A 13,240-nucleotide genomic window follows, 5' to 3' on the forward strand; every position below is an offset into this window, starting at 1 on the left:
CATCCCACCGATGATGTGACAATTCGGTGGATACACAATACGGTGCACCATCTATCGGCTGGCAGCGACCAGGCCAATTTCTAACTTTTGGGTCAACATCACGCGCAGGCCAGGCGCAACCAGCGAATAGCGCTGGTGTAAAGATGCTTCAAAAATGAAAACCATATGATAAACAGAGGAAGAATTCACCGAAAATGGTCCAAATTTCCCAAAGAAATTTGCAAAGAAATTTCCCAAAGAAATTTGCAGCGAAATTTTCTCCCAGCTCCTAGACCCTGGTATAAACAGAATAATTTTATGCAAAACGGCCGAGCCCATCGGTCATACAGCATAATGCACTCGCGCGCTCGGCAGATGTCATATTTTTCCATGAGGCATTACAAGTTTCAGTCTGTCCCCTGCAACCAACAGGTGCCGCACCGTATTGCGAATCTGCCAAATTTAAATAATGTGAGAGTTTTAATCGCTGTAGGGCCCCCGTAACACAAAGTTTAGCAATCATCGTAGAACTTTTTTTTTTTAACAATTGATTGCATTGACTACAATGTACAATTGATCGTAAAAATCAAGCGTATGATTAATCGCTAACCTTTGTGTTACGGGACCCCGGAGTCGTTTTCATCGGCATGACTGCGAGATTATTTTAATCATTTGCAAGACACATGATTGCAGCGTGCTCCAAATTATCACCAGAGATTTACAACAGAATACACACGATGATTGCATCTTTAAATATCAATGAAAATGAAATTTACAAAACCAAATATAATTAATAAACTCCTTCAATATCACAGACCAAATTATACAGAAAATATCATGTAAAAGTATGAATATATTATGACATTTTATGAGATTGTACTACTCTGATATATTTTCCATGCATGCATAAATATATAAAATATTCATCTTTATTTGAGATTAAATAATAATGAAGGCAGCTGTTAATGTGAAATAAATTGACATTCAATCACTTCATCAAATTCTTTTTTCAGTAATCATAGCTTGGTAAATCATCTAACATATCAAACTACAAGATTCCAACATAATTCTTTGTATACTGTATAGAAGAGAACCCCAAAAGCATGGGAAGTATTTTATAAAATCAAAACACAAAGTCAATCTCTAATGAAACCTCCATTTCCATTGGTTGGTTGCACTCATCATATACCAAATGCAAGCATTGTTATGATTGGCTAACCGGTGTTTTTCTTTTTCTCTCTCTCTTTCTGTGTGTTTTCTAACTTCTCTTCTCTCTTCTCTTCTCCTCTATTTTCACCCCTTCTTCCATTTTATCTCTTCTCCTTCATCCTCTTTCTTTTTATTCTCTTTGAAAAATACAAAAAATATAAATATCTGGATTTGTGACTATGATATCCAAATATCGTAAGTGAAAAATGGTGACAGCAAACATTGGCCTGCAAATAGACTTTGGCCTTCCATAGACAGGAAACATTGGCCTCCCACAGTTACAGCAATTTCAGTCAATCTTAAAGAGTTCGTGAACGTCCTCCTTGATTTTACTAACACTATTTGACTTTCATGTTTGAAGGTTAAACAACCGTACATTATCGGATGTGCATTTTTATGTCAAATGAGGAGGAAAGCTTGGCAAACTCTGGGATATGTTGACTAACTTTCAAGTATTTAACCCATCAATGTAGAAATCTCTGAGACTCTTAAAGATAGGCATGGATCACATTGAGCAACTTGCTTTGTAGCCCTACTGAAAAACAACAGTGAGTTTTGCCCATTAAGATATCTCCATAGGGATTTAGTACATGAAATGGATACAAAACAGCAAATTTCGTCCATTTTACATAGCTAAGCTCACTGTGAATTAAATCAAGTAGAGCTAAGTTTAAATCTCTTATCAGTCCATTAAATGACTTAATTGTATTTCTAGGAATCAATGAATAATAAGCAAAGAAAGATGGGTGACTCTGTTCACTTTATATGCGATTAGAATACATGGCCCCATTTGAGCATTTCTACGTTGGTAGTTCAACACTTTGGATATCATAAGCAAGGTTTTGTCAGTTTCTTTACATATACCTGATAATAACGCCACACTTTGAACAGTCTCAAGCCCAGTGGCCCATATATCAAGCCTACGGACATAAAGAGTTTTCAGTAGTTGACAGATTGACACAACATGAATAAACATCTTAAAATGACTAGATGACAGTTTATCGCTGGGTTGGATTCAGCTCATTCTGCTAGCGTTTCAAACTCATCGTCATGGAAACCATACAGTACGTGCATAATGTGGCGTACACACACCATGGACGCCTCTTTACACTCCTTGCCGACCGTTGAGAAGTTTAGAAAGCCATGGGGAAGGTGATCGACTATCTCCAAGAAGACAGGCTTACCCATACCACGAAGCTTCCTGGCAAAGCTGATTGAGTCATCCAATAATGGGTCTAAAGCACAGCCCTGTGGAACACACAAAATAAAAAATCAGGAATTAATACAACAAACTAATACTCCATTTGTAAAAACAGAAAATTTTCTTATTTTTCAAATGGTCAAAAATATATGGAAAAGAAAATGCTTTTGTATTCAAACAATATATCATTATTGTCCAATTTCAATAAAGAACATATGATGAAATGCCCTTTTGTATATCATCCCCACAAACATCAAAGAAAAGTGCTGACTTTCTGTAATTAAATATCAACCATTCCAAATGCTACCCTCTTCAAACACAAAAAGAATTTCTACAGTGCAAATTTGTTACGATCATAAAGGTTTAGAAGAGACACTTTTATAAGTGAACGACTACATGCAAGAAGTATTTTTTATGACAATACAAATTTAATACAGTTTTATGCTTATGTTTCTCACTCTCATGAATACACAATAACTATTATAAGCCAGAGGAGGATAGAATAGGTCGGGTTGGAAAAAGGAAAAAGATGGGAGGAGCAGGGAGAAGAGGGGAAGGAAGGTGAAGTGTTTCAGGAAAGCAATCAACTTACAATAATATGAACAGGAGGAAGGCCCTTGAGAAGCTCTTCATCTGAGAAGAGAGGCGAGACGTAAGGATTCCTCATGATAGGTGCATCCCTGAAAACCCTGATGGGTGAATTCACAAAGGATGTAGGAGTCTGGACTTCTTCATCCGTTGCTAGTCCTTCCTGCTTCAAATCAAGGTGAAGATCTTCTCTGCTCTTTGGTGATAACGGCACGGTGTCCTCTGACTCGCGGTCTGCTTCAGGTTTGGAGTCCAAGGAGATGGCATCGACGTCCGCTGGAAGACTGATTGAAAGATCCTCCGAGTTTGGAGGATGAGACGGGTCAAAAATTGCGATGGCTTCGGTGCTGGACTGGTCACCATTGGTTTCCGTTTGTCCGTCACCTTGACCTATCGTCGCGTTGTCAATGGCATCACTGACTTGCTCTAACTTCTCAATGTCTGTTGGAGGGACTTCCTCCATGAACGAAGAGACAGTGTCTGTTGGTGGTGGAACGATGATATCACCGTTAATGCCTTCCTTGGACGTTGGTGTGGTCACTTTAGTACTGTTACCATTCTCCTCTTCCTCCTCCTCCTCTTCTAGTTTCTTCTCAATCTCTCCATCAACAGGTGAACCTTCTTCTGACTTGATGGAAGACCTCTTAGGAGAACCGAGGATGCGATCATTGGCAGTGTCAACCACGGACGACACCTTCTCATCTGACATGAACTCCTCCTTAAGACCGACGTAGGCGGAGAGACATCGCATCAAGACTCCAAACGGCAAGAGCGGATCAAAAAGGCACAGTAGTCTAGAAGGGGAAGGGGAGTGATGAACAACAAAAGGTGTATACATGGTGACGATTCCGTCAGGGACCTGGATGCCGTAGGATGCTGCTCTCATGGCTACGGCTGTACAAAGGTTACCTCCAGAACTGTCTCCGGCTAGACAGATATGCTCTCCTGTGGATCCTATGAAAAAAGCAGTATGAGATGCAGACTTATTTAATCTGAGGTATGACTCTTGCTCCATAATTCTTATTTCAATCAACATAACTGCAGCCCATCTGGAATAAAAATATTTTACAGGGTCTCTACAAGAAATAAGCAAGGCTTTGCAATGGGATTATCTTACCAAAGAGGGTGCTCTTTGATGAAGACAAATTCAATCTACAAGTATGCTTAATGAAGAATTCTAGCATTTAAATCTTGCTTTATTCAATATCACAGATTTAAGGTTTGAATAACAATGATAGTGCCATAGTGGTGACAGAAATTGAAGTTTGGATGTAGTCATTTTTTTCCTTTTAAACCACAGCATGGGTGGTGAGTGCTTATTGGCTGTGTGTTTTTCTTCAGAAAGGCGATTTATAAAGCTTGAAGATAAATTCCAGTTGTGGTAACGATTTCAAAATGAGTTCGTACAGAATCCAATGAAATGACCACCAAAGTGTCTGTTTGTGTAAATAAAAAATATGTGCCAAAGGATTCTGGAAGAAATTGTGTAATTGCTGAGAAATAAGCAAATAAGCACGGGATTCGGGTCAAGCGTCGGGCCGACATTTAAAGCATTAATAATACACTGTTCCACGTGCGCTTATCTGTGTTGGTGATCTTCAGTGTGAAAATTTTTCAGCGTAGATTTCAAGATTTCACAAAGTTCAGTTTATGTAACTGTACCAGATCTAGATCCTCGATGATATAGTGACAATTAAGCTTGGTTTCACACACTTTCTCATAAAATCAGTGTTTACTGCAAGTACTGTCATTTATCTTTAATTAGTACAATGCCTTCATTATGCTCACATGTTGATCTTATATTACAAAGTAATTGTGATGAAAAGCTGGGATACATGAAAAATAAAAACTATAAGCTGCATGGTACAATCCTGCTCAAACATTAATATTTTTGCATTATATTATGGTATTCCTGATCCCCATTCCCTCAATATTCTTAGAGCTCAAGAAGGATTTTTTGAAAGATGTAGGGAAATTAAAAAAAAAGCTGATTTGAATTTTTGCAATAAAATTGGAAAAATTTAGGGATTCAGTAATAACAAAGAACCTACAAATTCATTTACAAACTACATTTTTGTTATCATTTTCATCATCATCATCATTATCATCACCATGACCATCATTATAATCATCACAGACATCATCATCACCATTATCATCTACACCATTATCTTTATCATCACTATAATTATCATCATCACTACAACATTCCCATCATCATCATAATCATCATCACCACCATCATCATCACCATCACCACCACCACCATCATCATCATCATCATCACCATCATCATCACCATCATCACCATCATCATCATCATCATCATCATCATCATCATCATCACCATTATCACCATCACCATCATCCCCATCATCATCACAATCATCATCATCATCATCATTACCACTATCATTACCATCATCACCACCACCACCATTACTACCATCAACATCACCATAGTCATCACCATCCCAGTGGGGGGGGGGGAAGTATCCTTCAAGATTTTCACAAACAAACCTTCAACGACTTCCACCGTAAGTCAATGGCTTACCTAGATAGGGTGCGTTCTTGACCGCCCATGCGTAGGCAAAGAAGCACTCTTCAAAAGCTCTAGGGAAGGGTTGTTCTGGAGCTAATGAGTAGTCTATGGAGACGATAGGTACACCCAAATCCTTGGCCCATGACCTTAGGTAAATCTGTTATGGAAGACAGGAAAGAATCGTATCAAATTACGGTTCCATGAGATGTGCTCTGGCGAAGTTTGCTCCGGCGACAATTACTCTGATGCAAAATCTGCACGATAAGCCAAACATAAAATCTAACCTCCAAAACTAATTAAACCAAACTTTACATTATTCTGAAACATAAACTCTATTCCATCCTAACTCTAACCCGATGCCCCCTGAGATATTAAGAATGGAGAATATGTCACAGGAGCAAATGACGTGTCACCCAAAGTAGAGTACCCAACAGAAGTGAGTACACCCCTCTTGGATGTGTTGATTAAAGATAAACTCTATTCTTGGTTACGACAGAAAAATAAAATGTTCAAAACCTACACAGAATTATACAAAAATATGTAAATGATGGCAGCCAAACAATTTTTTCAAGAAAATGCATCTAGAGAGTAATAAGAAAATGAAGGTCTGGAAAATTACTGCAAAAATTGCCCATCCATTTTTAGTGTGGTCGAACATGATATTTTTATGTGTTAGCTACACCAGGAAAATCTTGTAATGAAAATAACATTATTTCAAGCAAGCCTGTATTACTTTAATTTTTTTTGTTCTAAATAAGCATTCAGGTACACGAACACTTCAGGGCCCCTTCTTACAAAGAGTTACAATTGATCCGATCAAATCCATCAGTGTCATTATTTTTTCTACAAAAATTTTGCACAAAGTCCATTTTATTCAAAGAGAAGTGCAGTAAATTTTAAAGAACACAATGAATGCGTGAATATACATCACAGCTAGAAAATATTTTGAACAAACATGTATAATAGATGTTGAAGTTGCTGGCCGTCCATAGTTGCGATTGATCTGATCAATCGTAACTCTTTGGAAGACGGGGCCCAGGATAGCTTCCAACCTATTTCCTATCAAATAAGATTTCTATACCTGATCTCAAACCTAGCTTCAAATGAGAATGGAACCCTTGAAACCAGTTGAATTCATATAAAAAGAAAAATCAAAGAAAGTGATCAATGAAAGCTTGAGGACGATTTAATGGATGATAAAGAACAAAAGAATGAGCATTTGAATGTTGAGATCACTATAAATGCTATGAAGATCCTCCTATTGGCAATGCGATCAAGATCTGTGGTGTCACACGCTACAACGTCCAATTACTATAGTACGTATAAGTTGTTAGTTCTGAATTTATGACTATTGGATGGTGGAATGATAGAGATGGAAATTAAAAGGCGAGAAAGAGAGACATGAAGGTATCTTTTGTGAAATATGGCGTCGTCAATGTCATGCTTTAATGGATGAGTCACAAGTCTATCATCTTTGTAGCTCCACCATCTGGCAGTCCTTTTAGCACTTAAGCACATTGTGAACCATGAGCTTCTACGCTATCTGTACCTCTGTTCAAACTGCAATGATCACAAGATTGTGGCTTTGGGGACAAAGTTACTTCTACAACCACAATTGATTTTGATGTTACCATGTACATGTAGGTTTTATAAGCAGAAAAGAATAGAATAGATCAAAATAGGATAGAATAGAATAGTATAGTATAATAATGGTTTATTAGCAATACATGATTGGCAGCCAGTGGCTGAAATATACATGTTTACAAAATATAAGAACATACAAAGATATTATACAAAGAGTAGATAGATTAAAAAAAAATAACACAAAGATTTTCATTATGACGGATCTAACTAAATAAAGGAGTTCTCTGAGTGTAAGTAAAATTATAAATCGCATTAAATCAAATAATGTATTGCATAAATAGGCAGGAAAGATGAATAATGAAATCAACTGGAAAAAAACAAAAGAAAAATAATATTCAGTAGGTCAACAAAAAGAAGTAAGAACATTGACCCCAATCACTGAACTAACAGGAGTTAAGTCCCTTCAGGTATATCATAATATCTGGAACATGGTAATTGAGGGAGTTCGCTTCAGGCATATTTAAATGAACTGTATTACACTAAGTACATGCATAGGGTGTCTCCCTACAGACCCCATTACCGTACGGGACTTGGTGCATAGGGGATATACCTAGAGGCACGTTACGATATAGGACATTGATAATTGATGTGTCCCTCAATGGGAAATGATGCATAGTGTCATTAGGATGATTAAATCAATAAAAAGGTGATTTGGGATACATAGGGTAGAGTGTACAAGTATTATCTTTATTCTCCTGTGTAATTCAATGAGCATATTTTCAATCATCAAAATGCCATGGTAACCATGAGGCAAACAATGGTTTCTTTTTTAGCTGGGATATAATGTAAAACTAAACAATTTTTGACAACATTCACAACATGGTGAGATGAATGAAAGAGATCAAATTGCGACTCATTTTCCTGGGCCTCATTTCACAAAGAGCTTTGTTTGATTCGATTGATCATAAGTATGGAAAGCCAGTGATTCCAATATCTTAGAGAATCAGTGACCAAACTTGATACCAGCAAATTAAGAAAAATCATTATAATATTGCAGGATTGCAGGGCATATCTATAAAAACCCATTACTACATAAGTATTCTTTTTAAAAATATACAGATATGTGGAAGCGCATTAATGCCTTGGTCACATTTGCTCTATGACGGCCATACGGCAAGTCGAAAACAGGCGTTTTATAAATTTCAATTCAAACCACCTATATGTAGTTGGACAAAAAATGTTAAAACAGCTGTTTTCGACTCGCCGTACGGCCGCCGTAGAGCAAATGTGACCAAGGTATTAGTAAAGCTCAATTTATATCATTATGGGTATCTAAAGTTAATATTTAAAAAAATAGACTAACTGACCGTGATTCTCTCCTCTGTTATGCAAACATTTTATTTTTATGCCGTACTGCACAGGAATGCACTCATCTGCAGCCAATGACCATAATGGGTCTTGAGGCAAATCTAGCTCAAGTAGATAATTACCGTGTTTACACATTGACTCGGCTCGCGTGTTGAATCCGCGAGCCGGGTTGAAGACTGCGAAGGGATCAGAGATCGCGTTCATACGTACATATGAAAAGGCGAGTTCAACACGGCTCGCGGATCTCGAACGGAAGAAGAATTATGACGTCGCAAATTAAAGGCGGGAAATTCACCGCCGGAATCGAATCTTGTCCGTGCGAACAACAACAATGCCAAAAGTGAAAGCGCGCGCAGTGACCTAGGTCAAGAGAGTTCGACACGGCTTTCTGTTTACACACGAAAAAATTGTTGAGTCTGACTCGGGTCGCGGGTTGAAACCTTCGATTTTGTAGGATCGATAAAGCCGTGTTCGACACGGCTCGCGGATCACTCTGATCGCGTTTACACAGCATAAAATTGCCGTGTTGAGCACGGCTCTCGTGTTCAACCCCCGAGCCGAGTCAATGTGTAAACACGGTAAATGTGGAGCGTTGTGGCCCGGTGGATTAGTCTCCAGACTCTGAGACAGAGGGTCGTGGGTTCGAATCCCAACCATGGCGTAATTTCCTTCAGAAAGAAATTGATCCACAATGTGCTGCACTCAACCCAGGTGAGGTAAATGGGTACCTGGCAGGAGTGTATTCCTTGAAACGCAGCGCGCGTTACAGCTGCACTGCTAAAGCCAGGGTAATTATGCTGCATAAACAGTGTAGAGCGCTTAGAGACTTCTGACAAAGTATTAAGCACTATTTAAGCAGGTATAAGTATTATAACTGCTTGTTCACCTAAATTGGAAAACTTTAGAGATGTTTGGTGTTTCTAATGATTCAGTTCACATGCAATGTATAAATTGTTTAGTCCTTTACCTGAAATTCTATATATATCGTTGCAGATTTCAAAAACGGTAAATTTCAACGCCTTTATGATTTTTATCAACTACAAAAAGAAACTTGAATATAAAATAGCAGAGAAAAGAAATCAATTGGGTATTCACTTTAGAAGATGGTCTTTTTCATTTGAAACTACGAGGCCTCAGACTCAGTCCTAATTCTTTGGTATTCTGTACCAGACATGTTTTTATCAGTCAGTGTGCTTTTACCATCTACACATTTTACTCTTAAATTTGTGTGTTTTTATGTATTGTCAGTTTATTATTCATTAGTGCATAAGTTTTTTTCGTTATATCATTTATGTAGGCAGTTCTGTATACGCGTTGTGTTTGTATTAACTTGTAAAATATGTTAATAAATATTAAAAAAAAAAAAATGCTTGTTTGGCATGGCACATGAACCAGTTCTGTTTAGCTCCTGGTAGGCTTAAAATTCAGACCCTATTCCAGTTTCAAGAAATAGAGGACTTGTTCTTTCAAGCACAGGAATACTGACTCTTTTACAAAACCCATTCCCGAGTCCTGTAACACGAAAGTTTAATCGTACAATTGCTTTCAACGATTGATTGTACAGTGCGTATCAAAAAAAAGTTTACACTTTGAAAAAGACCTGGAAATTAAAAAATATACATCATGTTGGTAATTTTTTCACATATAATCTTGGGTTTGGGTCTCATCTATCCAATGAAAGTAAAAGTTTTGACAGAATGTTACACTTGAGTGAGCACTGTCCATTTTTGTAAAGCTCGCAGAAATCTGTTTGCGCAGAAATGCTCGTTTTCACGCTGTGTCAAGTGAAAAGGGCGAAATTAAACTTACCCTCCGACACATTTCTCATACATTTCCCTTGCACTTTTAGTCAATTGATATAAAACGGATACATTCAAGCATCTTGTAACAATTTTGCCGCCCAAATTGACATTTTAACACTTAGTAAGCATAACCTTTAACCTTTTTGTGCCAGCTGGATCCTAGGACACAACTGAATCTGAACAAAAGTTTATTTCAGACATCTCTAGCATTTTTTCACTAAGTTTTTATCATTTAAAGTGGGTTTACTTTTTATTTTTCATTTAATACTTGTTTCTCCACACTTTTCCCAAGCTTGACAATGATTATCAAAATGAAAATCATGCCTTAGCCATTTCATGTAAATTACAGCTCAGTGTAAAGCAAATATCGTCACGATGGCCTCAGTATTTGGGGAAGTGGGGTAGGGCAAAATGCACTCTTCGAAGTATTTTTGGCAAGGAAACAAGTTTAAAAAGGTAAAAGATATCTTCAAATCAATTTTCCTATCTAAATTACACATGTTCTTCATGATTAAGGTCTTCTTTTATCCGCATAACTATTTCAAAGTTCTGCGCAAATCATTTTTCACTAACTTTTTAAAAGTGAGTGGTGCTCACTCAAGCGGAAATATTTTTCGACAGTTATATCGTCATTTGCTTAAATGGATCTGTACCAATGTGAAAGTGTGGAAAAATGTTTAGGAAATTACATATGTATAATTTTACAGGATTTTTTCAAAGTGTAAACTTTTTTTTGATACGCACTGTATATTGTAGTCAATGCAATCAATCATTAAAAAAATGTTCTGTGATCATTGATAGCTTCATGATATGGGCCCCATATTACTGTACGTTATTTTAAATAGCATAGGTAAGGGTTGATATGGAGCTGGTTTCCTTGCTGTGGCTGTAGCATCGAGACTCCAACACGAGAAAGCGTGTCAAGAAAATGGAAGCTATAGGTGGTGCTGCACCATCCTGAGTTTGCTCAATCTAGAGATGTTAGCCAGATCGGCCCTCTTCGCGATTAATCTCGATATTCAAGAAACCCTGTCTCTACCATCGCAAGAAAAGTGATTCCTGCTCGAGCGAGGCATCGATGCATTATGGTCTGACGGCGTGAATAAATAATCCTGAATGCACCTACGAATAAGCGCGATAATTCATAAAATAACGCGCTATTTTGCAAATAATCCCAAGTTGACTTAGGATTGCAATCTCGAGAGATTAATCCTACGAACCAGCGCGATTAATGCGTCTCCATTGCAAATAATTTCGAGATTGTTCAGATCGGGATAATTTGCCCAATCAGAAATAGCGCGCTAATTTGAAAACTCGGGATGGTGCAGACGGCCCTACAGTAAGGAGAAACTAGGACAACCAAAGCAGTTCACTCAAAAACTAGTTTTCTTACAGTCAAAACAAGTACTGGTACATGTAATCCATACTACTATCCTGCCTATGGCATTTTAATCATTACACAATGATTTAAGGGATGGGGAGAAAGAGAGAGAGAGAGGAGGACAAATAAACAAAAAGACATGCGATAGGGAGAAAGTTGAGACAGGACAGACAAAAAGCCAAAATACAAGAGATAGGGAGAAAGGAGAGGGAGAGATAGAACAAAAAAAGCCAAGTGATGGGGAGAAAGGATAAACAAAAAGACAACTAGAACATCAATGATGTGGAGCTCATCCGGCATCTCGAAATGAAATTTAACACAATTTTAATTTCAACCAAGTTGACACTGTAGTGAATTATATTGATGACATGAATTGAGGATATAGAATTAAAATTGATGAAGAATTGACATAGAATCATTTTTGTGATCTATGAATAAATTTCATATAAATTAAGCATAAATAACATTCTAGTCAAAATTTCTTAACTCTGCGTAGAACCTTGGTGAACCTCATGTAGCTCTCAGATGGAACAAAAATAATCAAAATCGATCAACAGAGAAAGTAGAGATAGGAGGGAAAACAAAAAGACAAGTGATGCAGTGACAGAAGCGAGAAAGAACAAATGAATAGACAAGAAGTCAAGTGATGGGGAAGAAAGGAGAGTGGACAAAACAAAAAGTGCTGGGGAGAAAGGAGGACAACAAAAAGACAAGTAATGTGGAGAAAGGACAGACAAAAGAACAAGGAGAGAAAGAGTGTCAAAGACAGATACATTAGTAAAAAAAAAAACCACAACAAAAAACCCCTTAATTTATCTAGGAAGTAATTCCACCCCCTGTGCAGATATCTTGCCCGCCCTCCCCTATGAAAAATACCCTGTCATCATTTCATTGCTTCAGACCACCCCCCCCAAAAAAAAAAGGTGTTAGTAATAGTGTAAGACTAAAGGTGTGAACACTAATACCTTTCTATTCCTAAAAAGATGTGTTTCATTAAAATCTTGTTTTAATATCAAGATGAACTCGAAATGACTTTCTACTGATGGTAATTAAGATAAAGTCTCATAAAGGAATATTTCTCTCATGAAGACCAATCTTGGCAACCTTATAAAATGGGGTTAAATATTCCTTGTGCTAGACGAAAAGGAAGATGGGTGTAAATGGACCACTCAAAAACAGGAGAGGTCATTCGGATGCTCAAAACCCAACGCATCACTTACAAGAAGTTGATTATTAGAGGACTGAAATGAAGACTGATGTAAATGCACCACTCAAAAACATGATAAGTCATTTGGATGCAAAAAAAAACCCTGTGTATCACTAACAAGAAGTTGATGAAGAGAACAGAAATGAAGATTGGTGTAAATGCACCACTCAAAAATATGAGAGGTCATTCGGAGGCCAAAAACACATGCATCACCTACAAGAAGTTGATGAAGAGGACTGAAATAAAAAATTGGTGTAAATGCACCACTAAGAAGCATTAAAGGTCATTTGGATGCCCAAAAATGCATGCATCACTTATAAAAAGTTGATGAAGAAGAGTGAAAGGAAGATGGGTGTGAATGCATCACTTAGAAGCATGA

General features: G+C 37.4%; 1 protein-coding gene across 3 annotated transcripts in view; it reads right to left on the reverse strand.

Annotated features, from left to right (window-relative positions):
• Positions 1-575: 575 nt before the first annotated feature.
• Positions 576-13,240, reverse strand: part of LOC121419824 (hormone-sensitive lipase-like) — a 100,947-nt gene continuing 88,282 nt past the window's right edge. For all 3 annotated transcript variants that reach the window (XM_041614287.1, XM_041614290.1, XM_041614289.1), the window contains 3 exons: positions 5,532-5,676; positions 2,982-3,931; positions 576-2,436 (listed from right to left, as the gene is read on the reverse strand). In XM_041614287.1, the coding sequence (XP_041470221.1) occupies positions 2,209-2,436; positions 2,982-3,931; positions 5,532-5,676 (1,323 nt within the window). In that variant the 3' untranslated portion in view covers positions 576-2,208. The remainder of the gene's footprint in view (positions 2,437-2,981; positions 3,932-5,531; positions 5,677-13,240) is intronic.

The sequence above is a fragment of the Lytechinus variegatus genome, chromosome 8 (assembly GCF_018143015.1).
Source record: "Lytechinus variegatus isolate NC3 chromosome 8, Lvar_3.0, whole genome shotgun sequence".
In the NCBI taxonomy this organism is placed as follows: Eukaryota; Metazoa; Echinodermata; class Echinoidea; order Temnopleuroida; family Toxopneustidae; genus Lytechinus; species Lytechinus variegatus.